Source organism: Stegodyphus dumicola, chromosome 4 (genome assembly GCF_044657685.1).
Source record: "Stegodyphus dumicola isolate Sdum_Otavi_A_Nest chromosome 4, ASM4465768v1".
NCBI lineage: Eukaryota > Metazoa > Arthropoda > Arachnida > Araneae > Eresidae > Stegodyphus > Stegodyphus dumicola.
The window spans coordinates 193,354,698-193,369,946 of NC_140771.1; the positions used below are offsets into that span (position 1 = coordinate 193,354,698).

At 30.4% G+C, this 15,249-nt stretch overlaps 2 protein-coding genes across 4 annotated transcripts in view; one reads left to right on the forward strand and one right to left on the reverse strand.

Moving 5' to 3' along the window:
- LOC118203764 (choline/ethanolamine transporter flvcr2a-like) overlaps positions 1-11,739 on the forward strand; it is a 56,315-nt gene extending 44,576 nt beyond the window's left edge. Inside the window, exons 7-10 of the mRNA XM_085815889.1 lie at positions 1,096-1,206; positions 5,325-5,430; positions 8,012-8,123; positions 10,480-11,739. Of these exons, the coding sequence (XP_085672015.1) occupies positions 1,096-1,206; positions 5,325-5,430; positions 8,012-8,123; positions 10,480-10,544 (394 nt within the window). The 3' untranslated portion in view covers positions 10,545-11,739. The remainder of the gene's footprint in view (positions 1-1,095; positions 1,207-5,324; positions 5,431-8,011; positions 8,124-10,479) is intronic.
- A 590-nt stretch (positions 11,740-12,329) lies between these two features.
- The window catches only part of LOC118203827 (choline/ethanolamine transporter flvcr2a-like), a 93,344-nt gene continuing 90,424 nt past the window's right edge, over positions 12,330-15,249 (reverse strand). For all 3 annotated transcript variants that reach the window (XM_085815887.1, XM_085815888.1, XM_035376119.2), the window contains 2 exons: positions 13,849-13,960; positions 12,330-13,464 (listed from right to left, as the gene is read on the reverse strand). In XM_085815887.1, the coding sequence (XP_085672013.1) occupies positions 13,409-13,464; positions 13,849-13,960 (168 nt within the window). In that variant the 3' untranslated portion in view covers positions 12,330-13,408. The remainder of the gene's footprint in view (positions 13,465-13,848; positions 13,961-15,249) is intronic.

Sequence of the window (15,249 nt, forward strand, 5' to 3'; positions counted from 1 at the left end):
ACAAAAATGCAAGTAATCTCAATGCGTAGTTTAGTAATTTTATAAGACTGTATTATATAAGTTGTTAACCTATGCTAAACACATGTTTCAACTATAACTTTGTAATGGGTAATTATAGTAGAATTATTCTTTTGATGCAGGGATTAGTGCGCCCACAAACCAAACGGAAGATCCGTGGTTAGATGCTCGACTAGAGTATTGTTGTCTTTTCTTATTTTTACTTTCTTGTACGAAGTATTGTAATCGCGAAGAATTTCGGGAATCGTATTTCAACAGAAAAATTATTGTTCACGAATCCATCTGTACGCGCGGACAGACGTCACGAAAAAAAGCCCTTTTGAATCAGCTTTAAATCCATTTTACAATACTCTTTGGAAAAATCAGTCCTTTACTCTATCCTTACATACAGACATCACTAAAAAAAATTGCCAAAATGAATTCGGAAGGAGTTAAAATTTCTTTTGAAAAATTATACCCGAAAAGTTTTCGCCAATACAATTCTTCTTTTACTTCATACAAGGAAGAAAAAGTATAAGAAGTTTGATTCCCATACAAAAGAATTTGACTGCGATTTTTAATTTCAAAATGTGCAAATTTTTATGCCATTTTTAACTTGCCTTGAGGAATCGGTTAATTAAGTTAAAATAAGCCGAGAAAATAAATTTAAATGAAGTGCAGCAAAACTATGTATAATTTAATAGGCCGTACGAGGAAGTCATGGCGGTGTTTGAATCCGATTTTTTACTCCAAGAACCCAATAATTTCTATAAAGATCAAATTATATATTTTATAGATTTCTTATTTGTGTATTCTACAGATTCTTCATGATATATTTATTTTATAAATCATCGTTCAAACTTTAAGTTTTACTGCAAAACTAAATATGGGTTTCATCCTCCTTTTTGAACTAAGACATGTATAATTTTTCATTTGTTCCCGAATCGGAACAAGATTTCTTTTGTGGAGAATGAATAACCAAGGTTCAAATCAAAAAACACTTTCTTCCTATATCATAATTATACCTTTCGGAACACACTGTATAATTTTTATGCTTTCTTGACAATTGTTTATTTCATAGTGACTTTTCTTATTTAGAGAAACCTCGATGGGAATTTGTATAGCAACTCTTTTATCGCTTATGTGTTTTAGTGGTTTGCTTTTCATCAATAATATGTGGATTCATTTTATCACCATTGGTGTATTCGGGTAAGTTTATTTTCATTTTTTATATTCACTTTTTAACACTACTACAGTTCGAATATAAAGTTCAAGCTCAAATACAGAATAAATTTACATAAAATTGGCAATTAAATAAAATTACCAAATTAAAATTTTTGAAACAATTTGCGATGATGATTATCAGGGACTAACTGAATCTTGAACCACGATGTCGAAAGCTCTGATTCCAGGATGAGATTATGTTCTAATGACCATGCATTTTCATCTAAAGGTTTCGTCTAATTATCGCAAAATTAAAAAATTATTGTTTACATAAAAAACGTCGTTATGTCAAATGGTTAAAAATTATGATATTGCTAAGGAGAAATGAATAAAAAATTCTATTTGATAATAGTAAGATTATTGTTTCCAGACAGTATATAATTAAAATTATTTTAGCATTTTATAATTATTTAAAATTTTATTATTATTTAAAATTTTGTAATATAATATCCAAATTTGATTTAAAACCATGAAAGGTTTGCATTATATTCTTTTTAATCCTACTCCAAGAAAAAGTCAAGAAACCACAAATCTTCCTCGTAGAAGACCAATACAAGTCTGTAGAAGTATAATGTTTCCTTCGAATCGGAAAGTCGGAAACATCACCTCGGTCTCCTTTGAAAGGATTCAAACGACAGATCTCATAATTTCGACCAGTTACACCAAAGACGCGAGCACTGAGGAATGTGATAATTCTTTTTAAATTAGCCTTGTTAAATTAATTATCATAATAAAATGGTCCCTAATTAAATCGACAAAAACCAAAAGATCACTGAAAGTTCAAATCTTAAATTTCAAAGTTTTACTTTGAGACATAAGGAATACACAAGTGAAGCACTTGTAATGGTAAAGAGAACAGGGATATGTAAAACTTTAGCTATATATTCAACCGCAACATTTGGTGCAAGTGTTATGACTACGGGAAATAAGATGAGACCATTATAAAGTCCTGAAATTGAAGAGCAATACATAACAATACCAGTCAGATCTCAAAGATTTCCCGGCTTGCGCAGTCTCTTTCTTCATTTTCATTTAGTCGACAGTAAAATCATGTCTTTCGAGTCTTAGACCTCTCCATCATCCCAAAAATGTTCGCTTATCAGACAAATTATTGTACGTAACATGCTGGGCAATAAGCATTTACAGCATGCACAATTACAAGAGCAAACGTCCATGTTGCCTACTGTAACCTGCTATTGCATCGGCTAATGATTGTAATCTACACTATGTGATTCTTATTTGAAATTTAAAAATAATAATTCAAACTTAACTTACCATTAAATATTTTTCTCTATAATTATGTCATAGCACACTAAATTTATTTCAAAAGTGAGGGTATATTTCTGGTTCAACCTCTAGATATTCTTTTACAGTAATCATATCACGTCTATGCTGCTTAACAAAAATTTCGTGTGGTTGAGAGAAAATTGTTGAAAATCTTTAATAATTACTTTCATTTTTAAGAATGATTAGCTCTAGGTTGTACTATGAGAAGAGGAGAAACATCTTTAAGGTGACTATCTTAATACTAGATATATTTATTTGAAACTAAAGAAGTCATCATTCATGTTTTGAAATACCTTAGTTTCTAACAGCTAATTTTGTACCATTATGAATATTTCACCTCAGGATTTCTGAGTCTCTTTGCCCCATTCTCTTCTAATGATATGTCAAAATTTCATTCCTTCCCCCCCCCTCATTGTCGTCTCTGAAACAAAATATAAAGTTTAAAATATTTTATTAGTATAATATAAAGAAACGCATTAAATTTTTAATTCTTTTCAAATTTTTCTATTACTTTTACACTTATGAATTAACTTTACGTAAAATATTTATCTAAAAATTATTAAAAAATAAGAAATAGAAAAGTAGGGCCGTGGTACTAATACATCAGTAAATATTGTTAATCACGTGGCATATTTCAAATCTCTTTAAAGCTGTTATGATATATTACAATTTCAAATTTAAAATTGCTTTCTTTTGATCACAGCTATGGTTGTTTCCTTTATTACTTATGGAAAGCATCTCAGGAATATAAATGATTCTGCTGCTAACTTATGAATACTAATGAAATAGCTACATATTACAAGGATTATGTTGCTAACAATTTTGTTGCCGTTGAAAATATTTATTGCATTCAAAAATTTAGAAATGAATCATTTCGCCTCAACATTTTTTGTGGTTATAGAGAAATAATGAACAGCGGCTTTATGTTATTTGAAAAAAAAATCCTCAGAAGACTCAGGAACATTCTGTAGATCTGGGATCTGATCTTAAGTCTTAAAGAAAAATCAAGGTTTATATTTATGGACTGGTTTGTGAAATAGGTTTACTCAATTTATTTATACAAGTGAAATATTTCTATCAGTGAAAATAAAATTGTTCGTAAAATATTTGCCACTTCTAAAAAGCTATTTTATAAATATTGTTGCGTGCGTACAGGTTAGTAATAGACTGAATGCACACAGCTCCGATGACAGTTTAATAAAATTTATTTTATCAAAAGAAACTTTTAAAAATTCTAGAACTTTCCACAGAAATACTCGTACAGATATTCACAGTATCACAGAGTACAATCGGTAGTTATGCTTCAAACTACTAAGGATGTTAAACGCATCGCAATGCAAAGCGCATCTAAACAGAAAACTAACCCAGAGATATCTCAGTATTCCGATTTTTCACTGAACTAACAATTCCCAGCAATAACAACAACTGAGAACAGATGCTCTCTCTCCGTCCTTATGTAATTTTCACACAGTCGCTGAGATATTTCTAGTACTTTCTGCTTCTCAAAATTACTGGAAGGCAATATGAATGTAGAATAAAGGTTACAGCTAATATAATGATTAATTACATTTATTCATTTACAACATTACGGGGATACAGGGATCGGACGAAAATGTCGCCAAATGGTAGCCAAATTTGGCAATTTTTCAATTACATTTATTCATTTACAATATTGTAATTGTGCATTTTCATACATTTATTCATTTACAATATTGTAATTGTTCATTTTCATACATTTATTCATTTACAACATTGTAATTGTGCATTTTCATACATTTATTCATTTACAATATTACGATGACACAGGGGTCACCAAATGGTCGCCAAATTTGGCGATATTTTGCGTTTTCTTGCCAAATGTTGCAACAAAATAACTGTCCAAAACCGTTGTCAGCTTGGCGGCCCATTTACTGAATGTTAAATGGCCTATTCTTACATTTCCCGCATAGCTTGTCTCTTGAGATTTTTCATGTTACATTATACAAAAGAAATCAACAATTTTACTTATAATTCCACTAAAATTACCTATCTAAGTACAAAATTGTTACAATGTTTATAAATATCATCATTGTAATTACTTATATTCCTCAAACCCCTTTTAATATAGGAAAACTCACAATAACATATATTGGTAATCCCAAGAATTGGTAAACTAACAATAATATAATAATAAATATTGGTAATCCCAAGAACGCTCTCCTAGTTAGATGGGAAATAGAGAACAGCCTCGGTAAATGTATAAATTTTTATTATACTTAAAAGACATAAAAAAGGAAACGATTTTATCGGTTTTACTCTTCTTAATATTGATTGCATTTATCTTTTTCAGATTCATTCAGCACAATAATTTCAGCTGCTTTATAACTGCTCATTACTGTGAGTCTTTTATTGTAGCTTGAGTCCACCACACGGTACCAAAAGCCATCCCCTTAAACCATGAAATCCTCCACTTCGCTAAGTGGAGGTTCCTGTCATAACTGGAGGTGCCTGTCCCCGGTTGACGACTAAATACATAAATTATAAAAAAATCATAAATCTTTCCTATATCATAATCATTTTCTGTCATAAATCCTTCCTTATGAAGAACATCTTTCTGATGAATATCTTAATATTAGAGAACATTTATTTGAAACTAAAGCAATTATTATTGAGGCTTTGAAATATCTTTATAGCCAAGTAGCATTGATAATACCCAAAATAAAGTTCGAATTAAATAACCATTCTGTTTTGTTTATTTATCAGAATGTATTCATGGCATACTTTGCTGTTTGTCTAAAATTTACCTTTCATAACGTCAAAGTTTCTTTTATTTCTAGTTTCTTTTTGCTGAGTTACATTTCTGTTGGTTTTGAATATGGCATCGAATTGACGTACCCAGATTTGGAAATTATATCGGCAAGTTTACTTACCCTTTCAAGTATGGTAAGTGTGTATTCCAGAATAACTATATTATTATGCCATACTATTGTAGTGTAAAATTGTACGTTTTAAAGGAGCTTTATCAGAAGATCAGAAATGATTTTGATTTTCTTATTTTGTGTCTAAAACAAGTTCCCATTGTAGAGACATTAGGTTTATTGTAAAAATCGGAGAGATGAAAAATTAGCAACCGCATTCGCCGGGAATCGAACCACGGACCTCTGAAATACCGGCTCAGTGTGCTGACCAGTACTGCACGAAGGCACGCTAAGAAGGTCGGAGAAATACCTTAATATACTCTCCTTTTTAAATGGTGACTGGGTTTTTAGGCGACACAGTCGCCAAATCCTGGGTGTGGAGAGTCATCATCCATCAACCTTTTTAGTTCGGGCGCCACTGTAGAGACATTAGGACTTTTTTTTTTTTTTTTTTTTGTAAGCAAGAGAGATGAAAAATTAGCAAGAGCCTTCTCCGGGAATCGAACCACGGACCTCTGAAATACCGGCCCAGCGTCCAGAACCACTACACCACAAAGGCATGCTAGGAAAACCGGAGAAATACCTTATAACATATAATTATTATGAATGCGCTATGCATCAGTTTTATATAATATACATTTCTTTAGATAATAGCGATAAATAGGAAAGGCAAGAGATACATGTTGGCAAGCAGCTAGCGAAAGTTCAAATTGATAATATTGAAACTGTCAAATTCAAATTTAACTGTGTATTATTTGTAAATGAAGTTTCATTTCGTAGTTATCTTAACATGCATTCAAAATCACATGCTAATTATTTTATCATTTAAGTTGATATCAGGTTCATTAAAAATAGAAAAACAACATTATTTTAAATTAAGAAATATTGAAAAGATAATTTCATCATGAATCAAAAAAATACATTTCAATAAATTCCTGATTAATCTAAATTTCTTGACGAGCAGTGTGACTCGTTATAGAGAAATCTTTCGCTTATTCATCAGGTTAGTAAACACACAGTTGGCAGGAAGAGGACATTACTAAAAGGTGAATCCGGTTTCCTTCCAAATGAATTTCGTTACTTTAGAAAAAATAAATACATGCATAATATATGTCACTAGCATGTGAAAGCTAAATCACATATTTCATGCGTATTAAAATTCACTAAATTTATTAAAAATTTATCGTTAAGTTTCTAAAATATGACAGAAAACTTCTAAAGAGAAGATTATGGATCACCAGTACGAGTTCTGGTTACAAATGAAAACTTTCAGAAAATATGAATCATTGGAAAACACTGCGAGATAAGCTAAAGATGTCAGTAGGATTAACTTTCTGGACATCTTAATCTGCAGTATTTAAAGTAGGTTTAATCAAGGGCATGTTTAGAATGTATTTGATATGATCAGTAACTATTTGTTGATGATCCATTTTTGTTACAGACGCAAATTCAATGTCAAATAGCATTAAGTAATATATTTAATTCTTAAAACCTATTTATTTTTTATAAATTTAATATCATAACGTAACATTTGACTACGATGAGGAATTTTGTCAAAATATCTTGTTTATTAAGAAAGAAAAATTTACGGCTAAATTTCATTATATTGTTCCATATGCAGAGAATACAAGTTATTTATATCTTTACACTTTTCACATAAAGGAAACGATATCATTTCATTACATTTTATGGATAATCTTATGAATAGCATATTCTGCTCTTACGTAACATTATTCCTAACCATTATGGTGTAACTAAGGACAAAAGATGCCTTCAAAGAAAGCACATATTTTCTTAAATTTCATGTGAAAGTCAGAAAACTTTCTAGTACACGCTTTGACTAATCAAAATTTTCCGGCACAGATCTATAGTTTAAAGTACAATTCTATAGCAAGCTAAATAAAATTCTACAGCAAGCTTTTATGAGATTTCATAGTAATTTTTGTTTTCGTATCGTTCTTATTAAACATCTCAAACAAATTATTGCAAATAGGATGAATTTTGAAATATATTCAGAAATAGTGTTACAAAGAAACAAACTTCTTGTGGAAAATGCGCTTACATCGAATATTTAAACGTAGTATTTTTAAGTGTAAGTTTTACTTAACATACGAGAAATCTTATAACTTCTTTATACTGTACTGATTTAATAACAGAAAACCTAGCTCTATGTAACAGAAAAGACAAACAATTATAATAATCTCTGTCACAATATGCAGCCTGTCGCTATATGCAAAGTAAACCAATAAGGGCTTAGAATGTATCTCCGCGAACTCAAGAACATTCTGTAGAATGCAACCCATGAACCACAGCGGAAATGTTTACTCGATTGAGATAAACCGTGGAAAAAGGAAAGCTACAATATATTCAGACATCACAGCGGCAAATCTTTAGCAAATTCAGTGACAAACTGTCACAAGCCTATACCAGAAATACGTAAAATCCGGTGAAACTGCAAGCGGCGCCCTAATTCGTCAGCCGTCAAAACTATAATTATCCATTTAACATGCATATAAAAGAGAAAATCGCCTTTTGCTTGATTCACTGTTCTGTTTACTAATTATTAAATGTGAAATTTCTTATCGTGAAAAGAAAATCTCTTTCAGGTATTTGGAATTGCTTTAACTGAAATTTCTTCTTTCGTAATGACAAACGTAAGTGTTCTCGCTTCTAATGGAGTTTTGTGCATCAATCTGTTCTTTTGCTGCATTTTGTCAAGTAAGTATTCAGTATTGTTTACAATTTCTTTCTAAAAAGTAGTAAAAGGTTAACTACAGTGATGTTCTTTTTTTTTTCCCCGATTCAGTACTGTGCTGTTTACCGGAATTGCTTTATATCTTACAATCTAGAGTTAACACGGTAGTATTTTAAGCGAAATTACGTAACACTGAATTGTTTAACCAATTGAAATAAACATACCGTCAGTATTATCCATAGTTATCACTAGAAACTGAAATTTGTTCACATTTCTGAGATATTAATGTTTCGTTTTTCCCTCGAAATATTTTTTACAGTTCCTTAAAATGCCTTAGAGATGTAAACAGTAGAACCTCGAAATGAATGCACTGTATGTTTTGAAACCATTGAAGAAGATGATGTTGGAAAGTCTGACATGATGCTTTCATTTAATTCACATCGGTCAGGGTAGCATGTAATAAGCAACTCATGATCAAATGTGGAGAAACATCATTATATCTCACGAGTGCATTAATCGCAATGATATTTGTTTCTATGTGATATTAGTTTCTGTTATGGGTCAAGTTTTGACTGTTTATTAATCGTTTACCCGGTTAGAATAGCATTACGAACATTATTTTCATCCTAAACTGACAACCATAATAAGCGCATTAACACCGCACTTCTACTATAAATGATGCACGATTCGCTTTCGAGAGTGGATTGGAGGAATCATGAGCAGCAATCTCATATCTACTTCCCAATGGTGAAGTACTTCCTGTGCCACAGCCAGCTGTAAATTATACTTTAGGTGAAGAGTAACGCACTTCGTCAAATAGTCGCAAATGCGAAAAAAAAGCTAAGATTACATTCCTTATTTATAAAAACGCACATTGCCTTATACAGTCATAGAAGCAGGGGTCAGTGACATTCTTCGTGATGCGCTTTAAGTCAGATTATTTAAATATTTTTTATTATTGTTTTTATTTCCGATGGCTAGGCAAAAAATTACAAAGAACTAAAATCTTAAAACAGATATTACAAGCAATAGAACTAAGAACAAAAAACAGAAGTCATTGCCTAACCAGCGTTCTTGTCCCCCAGTGTCTCGACTCTTCTGTAAGCAGGTAGTTCCTGTCCACTTCTTCTCCAGAATCACAAAGTGGCCAAATAACATCGCCTGAAATGTCTGTGCGGTGCAAGATTATTTAAATACGGCAAAGCAAACAAGAACTCATTGCCCACGGAAAGAGGTGACTTCGTGAAAGAAATTCCTAAGAAAACTTGGTTATATTCATCTTACGCTTTTGAAAACTACGAAAATACCCATCCGCCAGTCTCCACCAGTATTCAGCTGATTTATAAACTCGACTCTGCTATTCAGGATTAAACAAAAGTAAATCTGAATTCCTCAAAACAAAGTTTCAAAATCGAATTTATTTCATAATGATGTAAATAATAATATTTTCACTTTCTGTGTTTTGTGTAAAATGCTTATTAATTGTTATGAAAGTGATTGTAAGGTACACATTTTTATGATATTTTTAGCGTGATGACTATGTCCTAAATCAGTGTAAAATAATTTAGGACATAACCATCCAAGGCATTATATAGACAGTGTAACTGTCCTGGGTTGGGTGGCTAACTAAATCCTTAACACTGATTAACAACAAAGAGCTGTACACCACGTATTAAATTAATTTGTAATAAAAGTTAGTAATTCTAAGGAATTTTATTTATTATTCTATCAATTTATGCGTACAATATAGAAATAACAGAAGAAGAATATGTTATATAGAAATAACTGTATATAATTACATATAAAAACGCAGCAATGATGAAAGTAAATCATGCGTAAACCACACCATATTTTGCATATTTTGCCATATTGTATATATTGCTTTAATTACATATATCACGGCTTTCATTAATCACAATTATTGTATAGCCCACCATACAATAATGGGAAAGTTGCTGAACAGTGGTAGTTCTGTCCAGGACTCGAATCCCAGAGAACGGGTTGGCTGCGTGGGTGTTTTCGTGGTTTTCCCCATTGTGTAACGTGTATACGAGCCAAACAAAATAGTCAGCTACAATTTGTCAATATTTCTTTCAAAACGTCCTCCACGAAATCATCGTTCCTCTTAAGCAGATAACCTCCGAGTGCCTGGGATTAATTAAATAGACTAAAACAAACTAAACTAAACATATTATGTATGCACCTTTTTTTAAAAAAAATCATATTAAACTAAGCTGTTAATTTTTGTTATAATATCTTCATCTTCAGCACTTTGTGTCGTTTAAAGTCATGACAATATAGTATTCAACACAGCGAACCTTTAAAAACATCTGATATTCTTGATACATAATTTAATACTCCTTTTTTGCATTTTTACAGGTTTCATGACAACTGAATATAAAAGAAGCAAGAAAAATGTTGATGAGACTGTTTCTACCCCTTAAAATCACATACTTTTTATTCCCTTGGAAAAAAAAATACCGAGGAAATTATTTTTTGATATGATGAGTTGACATTGGATTTCATGTTCTCTGTGATATCAGATATAATTTGTAATCGATAATGATATTAGAAGATAAGAGGATGATCTTTTATCGAATATAATAAGATATAATTTGATTTTGAAAAAAATGGAAGCTATCTTGAAAGCAATTAATTTGTTTAATTTTATGTATACTATTATGACATGTTTCAGATATAATATTAGAATTTTTTTATTGTTTATATACAGAAAATAATGGTGCTGATGCCAGATCTACTGATTGAATTAAGTGCACTTCTTCGAAGTTTTGTTTCAAACAACGTTTATGGATACAGGAAGCAAACATTTTAAAAGCAATAGATAATGCCTCATCTTTCTTTTGAATGACAAATTTTTGAACATCATAGTTGACAAAATGAGACTTTCTTTAGAGTTGATATCAAACTAAAAGATTTTGTGACAGAAAAATACCATTTAATGCTTTATTTCAGGAGACAATCAGAAGCTTTCTTCAAGCAAATATTTATCACAGGAGGATAATTTTAATTTTCTATAAAAATGTGTTTAGCCTCTCCATATGAAACCTGCGAAAATACAAAAATTAATTTTAATAGTTTTCATATCTGTGTTTGTGTGCAAATTATCAGTCATTTCAAATATTCAATAAAGTTTTCTCGTAAACTATATGTCACAGAATTCCCTTCCTTTGGATAATTTTTATCTACTCAAAGTATGAAAGATGACTATGCAGACATTATGCGTAATTAAAGGGGTACTCTGTGTGGCTACAATTTGCAAAATAAAGAGTTTCTAGAACCCGTTTGTAGCCCATTCTGATTCAAACTGTTTTGCAAAATTATCAATGTAAAATTTTTAGGTAATCATGTAGTATCCGATCTACCCCTTTCAGTTAGTTATTTATTATTTGAATGATAGCACTCAAACTGATTGTTTTTTAATCCTTTCTTTCGTCTGCCAATATTATCCTCCATCGAATTTAAAAGTAGCCTTTTATTGGTACCATTTAAGAAATAACTAACTAAAAACGCTAGATCGCGTACTACGTGATTACCAATATTTAAGTATGCAGATCTTAAACCGTGACATTAAACAACTATTATTATTTTATTGGTAATATTTACATATTTTGTTTGTCATCATAAAATACGGAAATGTGAAAAATAAGTACATATTATATATATATCTACATAATTGGCTCAATTAATTGATAAATAATGTATTGTTATACTCTTTTATTCAAATATTTTATAAAAAAAGTCATAGCCTACTCTAAGAACCAAACACTCAATTGTTGAATGAAATTTGCGTTAATTAAATTTGGATATTACAAAGCATTAGCATACTCTGCAGTTCATTTGTTAAATTGCATACGAAATGAAAGCATCATTCGATCATTCTGTGCTATGTCGCACTTTGAACAAAAGCCGTTTGAGCAAACAAACCTCTTTTACCAGAAACTAGATTCTCATACTTCAACTAGTCAACATTCTTAACTGTTTGACTTCTTATCCTCTAACTCCTTTTTAACCCAAAAGGGCAATTTACCCAGAAAGGCTATTCATTTTATTTTGAGTAGTCCACTATAAAACAGCGTTTCGCTTTTCAAATTGTTGCCACTAAATATTACAGGCATGCATTATATTTAAAGAAATTTTTAAAAAATAAAAAAATTTAAAGCTTTCGGATATTATATCACGCCCAAAGGGGCCTTTTTTTTTTCTTTTATCGAAATGGTTTTACTGTGTCAGCATTTTCATACAACCCAAGCTTTCCAAAAACAATGCTGTGGTCAGTGTACGGCAAATACAAAAGCATGCCTTTTAACACTATTTCCAGGAATATCAAGAGCACTGGAGCAGGTTTGTGTGTTCCGATAAACGCTGTTTTGTAGGCGATTAAGTAAATAACTTTTTACATTTCAAACAGAAAAAAATAAGTATTTCCCTCAAAAGCTTTGAACTTCGGAGTATTTGAAAAGATAAATAAAAAATATTCTTGAACGTGCGCTGACATTTCCCGTTTTTCTAAGACGTGACTTCCTTCACGATGGGAAAATAATAAAACCTGAGGATTTTTAAGTGTTACAAAAACACTAAGTGTCAAGAAAAATCAACAAACATTTTATTTAAAATGAATGACAATATCTAAAACTTCCTTCATTACATTAGTAAATAATGATATTTTTAATAAAATTTATACTTCTTTTATACAATGAATATATACTCTTTACATAATAAGTTATGATTCCTTTTTTTCACATGCATCGTAAATTGTTAAATTAAATTTATAGTTCACAAATCTCCGTATATTCATTTCTGGATAATTATTTTCATATCTAAATAAGTTTATTATTTAGTTACATGTTTAGTCACAGAAACTAAAGAGCTTATCCTTATAAAAGAAAAAAGAATAGATATAAAGTTTTTCATAAAGAACTGCTTTATATATGGAAAAATTTAACACTTTTAATTATATTTGCAATTGTCTAAAAATTTTCATTTTTAACTGCCCTTAAATGTAACATTGAAGAAAATATTAGATTCTTCCTAGCAACTAATAAATTTCCCCAATATTAATTAGCAAGCAAAACAATTTTACTGAAATTGAGCATCTTTACGAGAAGGATGATCATTTAAAAGTGTATAAACTATTAATCTATTTTAGCTGTGGTTTCAATTTCTTTCCAGGAAATTTTGTGGTGAAAGAAATATATTTTTGAACTAGCCTTCACCCATTGTACCTTACAGCACCAGTAGAGCATTGACTGAAAGTTTCCCGGGCTTCATTATAATATACTTGAAGTCTTCATTGAGGTTTTGTTTCATCAGCATGAGTCCTTTTTAACTCACATTTAATGCAAGCTGTTGAAATGAAAAAAAGTATATTATTAAAGGCATTATCAACTATAATTATAATTACGCATCAAATAGAAAAGTAGAAAATTGGATACTTCCACAAAATGTAAAAAAAAAAAGCAATAAAATAATTGCAAAACGAAAAGGCATGCCATAAGCCTATGTACATATGTGCGCATAAAACACGCAAGTTTCATCTGTTATACCTTAGAAAGTATTGAGAATTGAGGTAAAGCCACAACCTAAAGCTAGTATTGAGATAAAGCTAGAAAGAGCTAGTATTAAGATAAAGTTATATGAATGAAGAATAATATTTAATTAAAAAATCCTTTTCATATTTCTATGCTTAAAGTTAAATTAACGTTGCTTAAAGCCTTTAGTAACACTTACCTACAATGATGGTACCGATAAATAGCATTGAACAAAAGAAAATATTTGATGAAAAGTCTCCATATGATTGCAACATTCCTGAAGATATAATAGTCAAGATTATACTGAATATCTGAAAAATGAAATTAACAAGCATCAGAAGTGCAGTTATGTAAGGAAATTTTAAATAATTATAGTCAAAAATCACGGTCCGTACATTTATTTGATCTGATAAAATGTTTATTAGCAGAAATTTCAGTCATGGGTCCAAGTAAAGAATTTAGAAATTTACTTTCAAAGTAATAGGAAAGTTGTAGGCACTGAATTATTATAAAAATTTCATTAGACTATACACATTACTGTTTAACAACATAATGTAACTACAAATGTTTCTACTAAAATTTATCGATTAAAAGAAAAAAAAATGCTTCAGACTTCTTTGTATGTTTACTTACTGTTTCGAGTAAAATTTCAATACTTTTATACGCTGCTTACTTCTTTCCAAATTAACATATTCATATTTTCCCAAAATAACATATTCATTTCTGTTAAAACAGAATTACTTCATATAAAATACATTATTCTGGATTAAAACACAATTGGTTCAAATCTGTAAATAAATACTGGTAATTTAATAATTTCAGTTCCCTTTTCTTTAAAACTTTTTCCGTTTAGTTGGTTCGATTTTACTATACAACATCATAAAATAGGATATGATAATGCTTCTTGCACAAGAAATACCCAAAGATACATGTTGTTAAAATGAAAGATGGAATATCTGTATGGTATGAATATATTTGCTGACTGCCTCAAATAAGATGGAGCTAGAAGCATCCATTCCCAAAACTTTCTAAGTAATTTTTCAAATCTTCTTTCTATAAGGATGGTATTTAGGAGTTTCTTACTGAACCCGCGAAATCACGTTAAAACTTATCTCCGTAAGCCCACTTCCCTTTAACTTTTATTCCTGTAGCTCTCATAAAATAATCAAGCAGAGTTTCTCATGACCCATGCTAAAAATATAAAATTTTGCAAAGAAACAATCAAAGACTCCGAAGTCATGTTAAGGAAGTAACTGTTAAAATATATACTTTCATATTTTGGAAGAGATACATGATAGAAAATCTCACATAACATCTTCTAATTGCCAAAGCGATGTAGAATACAAACGAGTCATACACATATGAAAACACGTGTGCATGTGCAAGTATACAGGGTCTAAAGGAAAGTGTGTAAGAGTCCCTTCTTATTTCAGAATAAATTGTCCCAAACCGTACGAATTAGCTATATCTGTTTCAGAGTGATCCAGCGCGTCAAATATACCACTCTTACTTTCCTAGCAGAAAATTAAGGGGTTCCTAAAATCTAACTCTGCAATGAAATAAATGTAATTACAATGTTGCACAGCCTCATCTTATTACT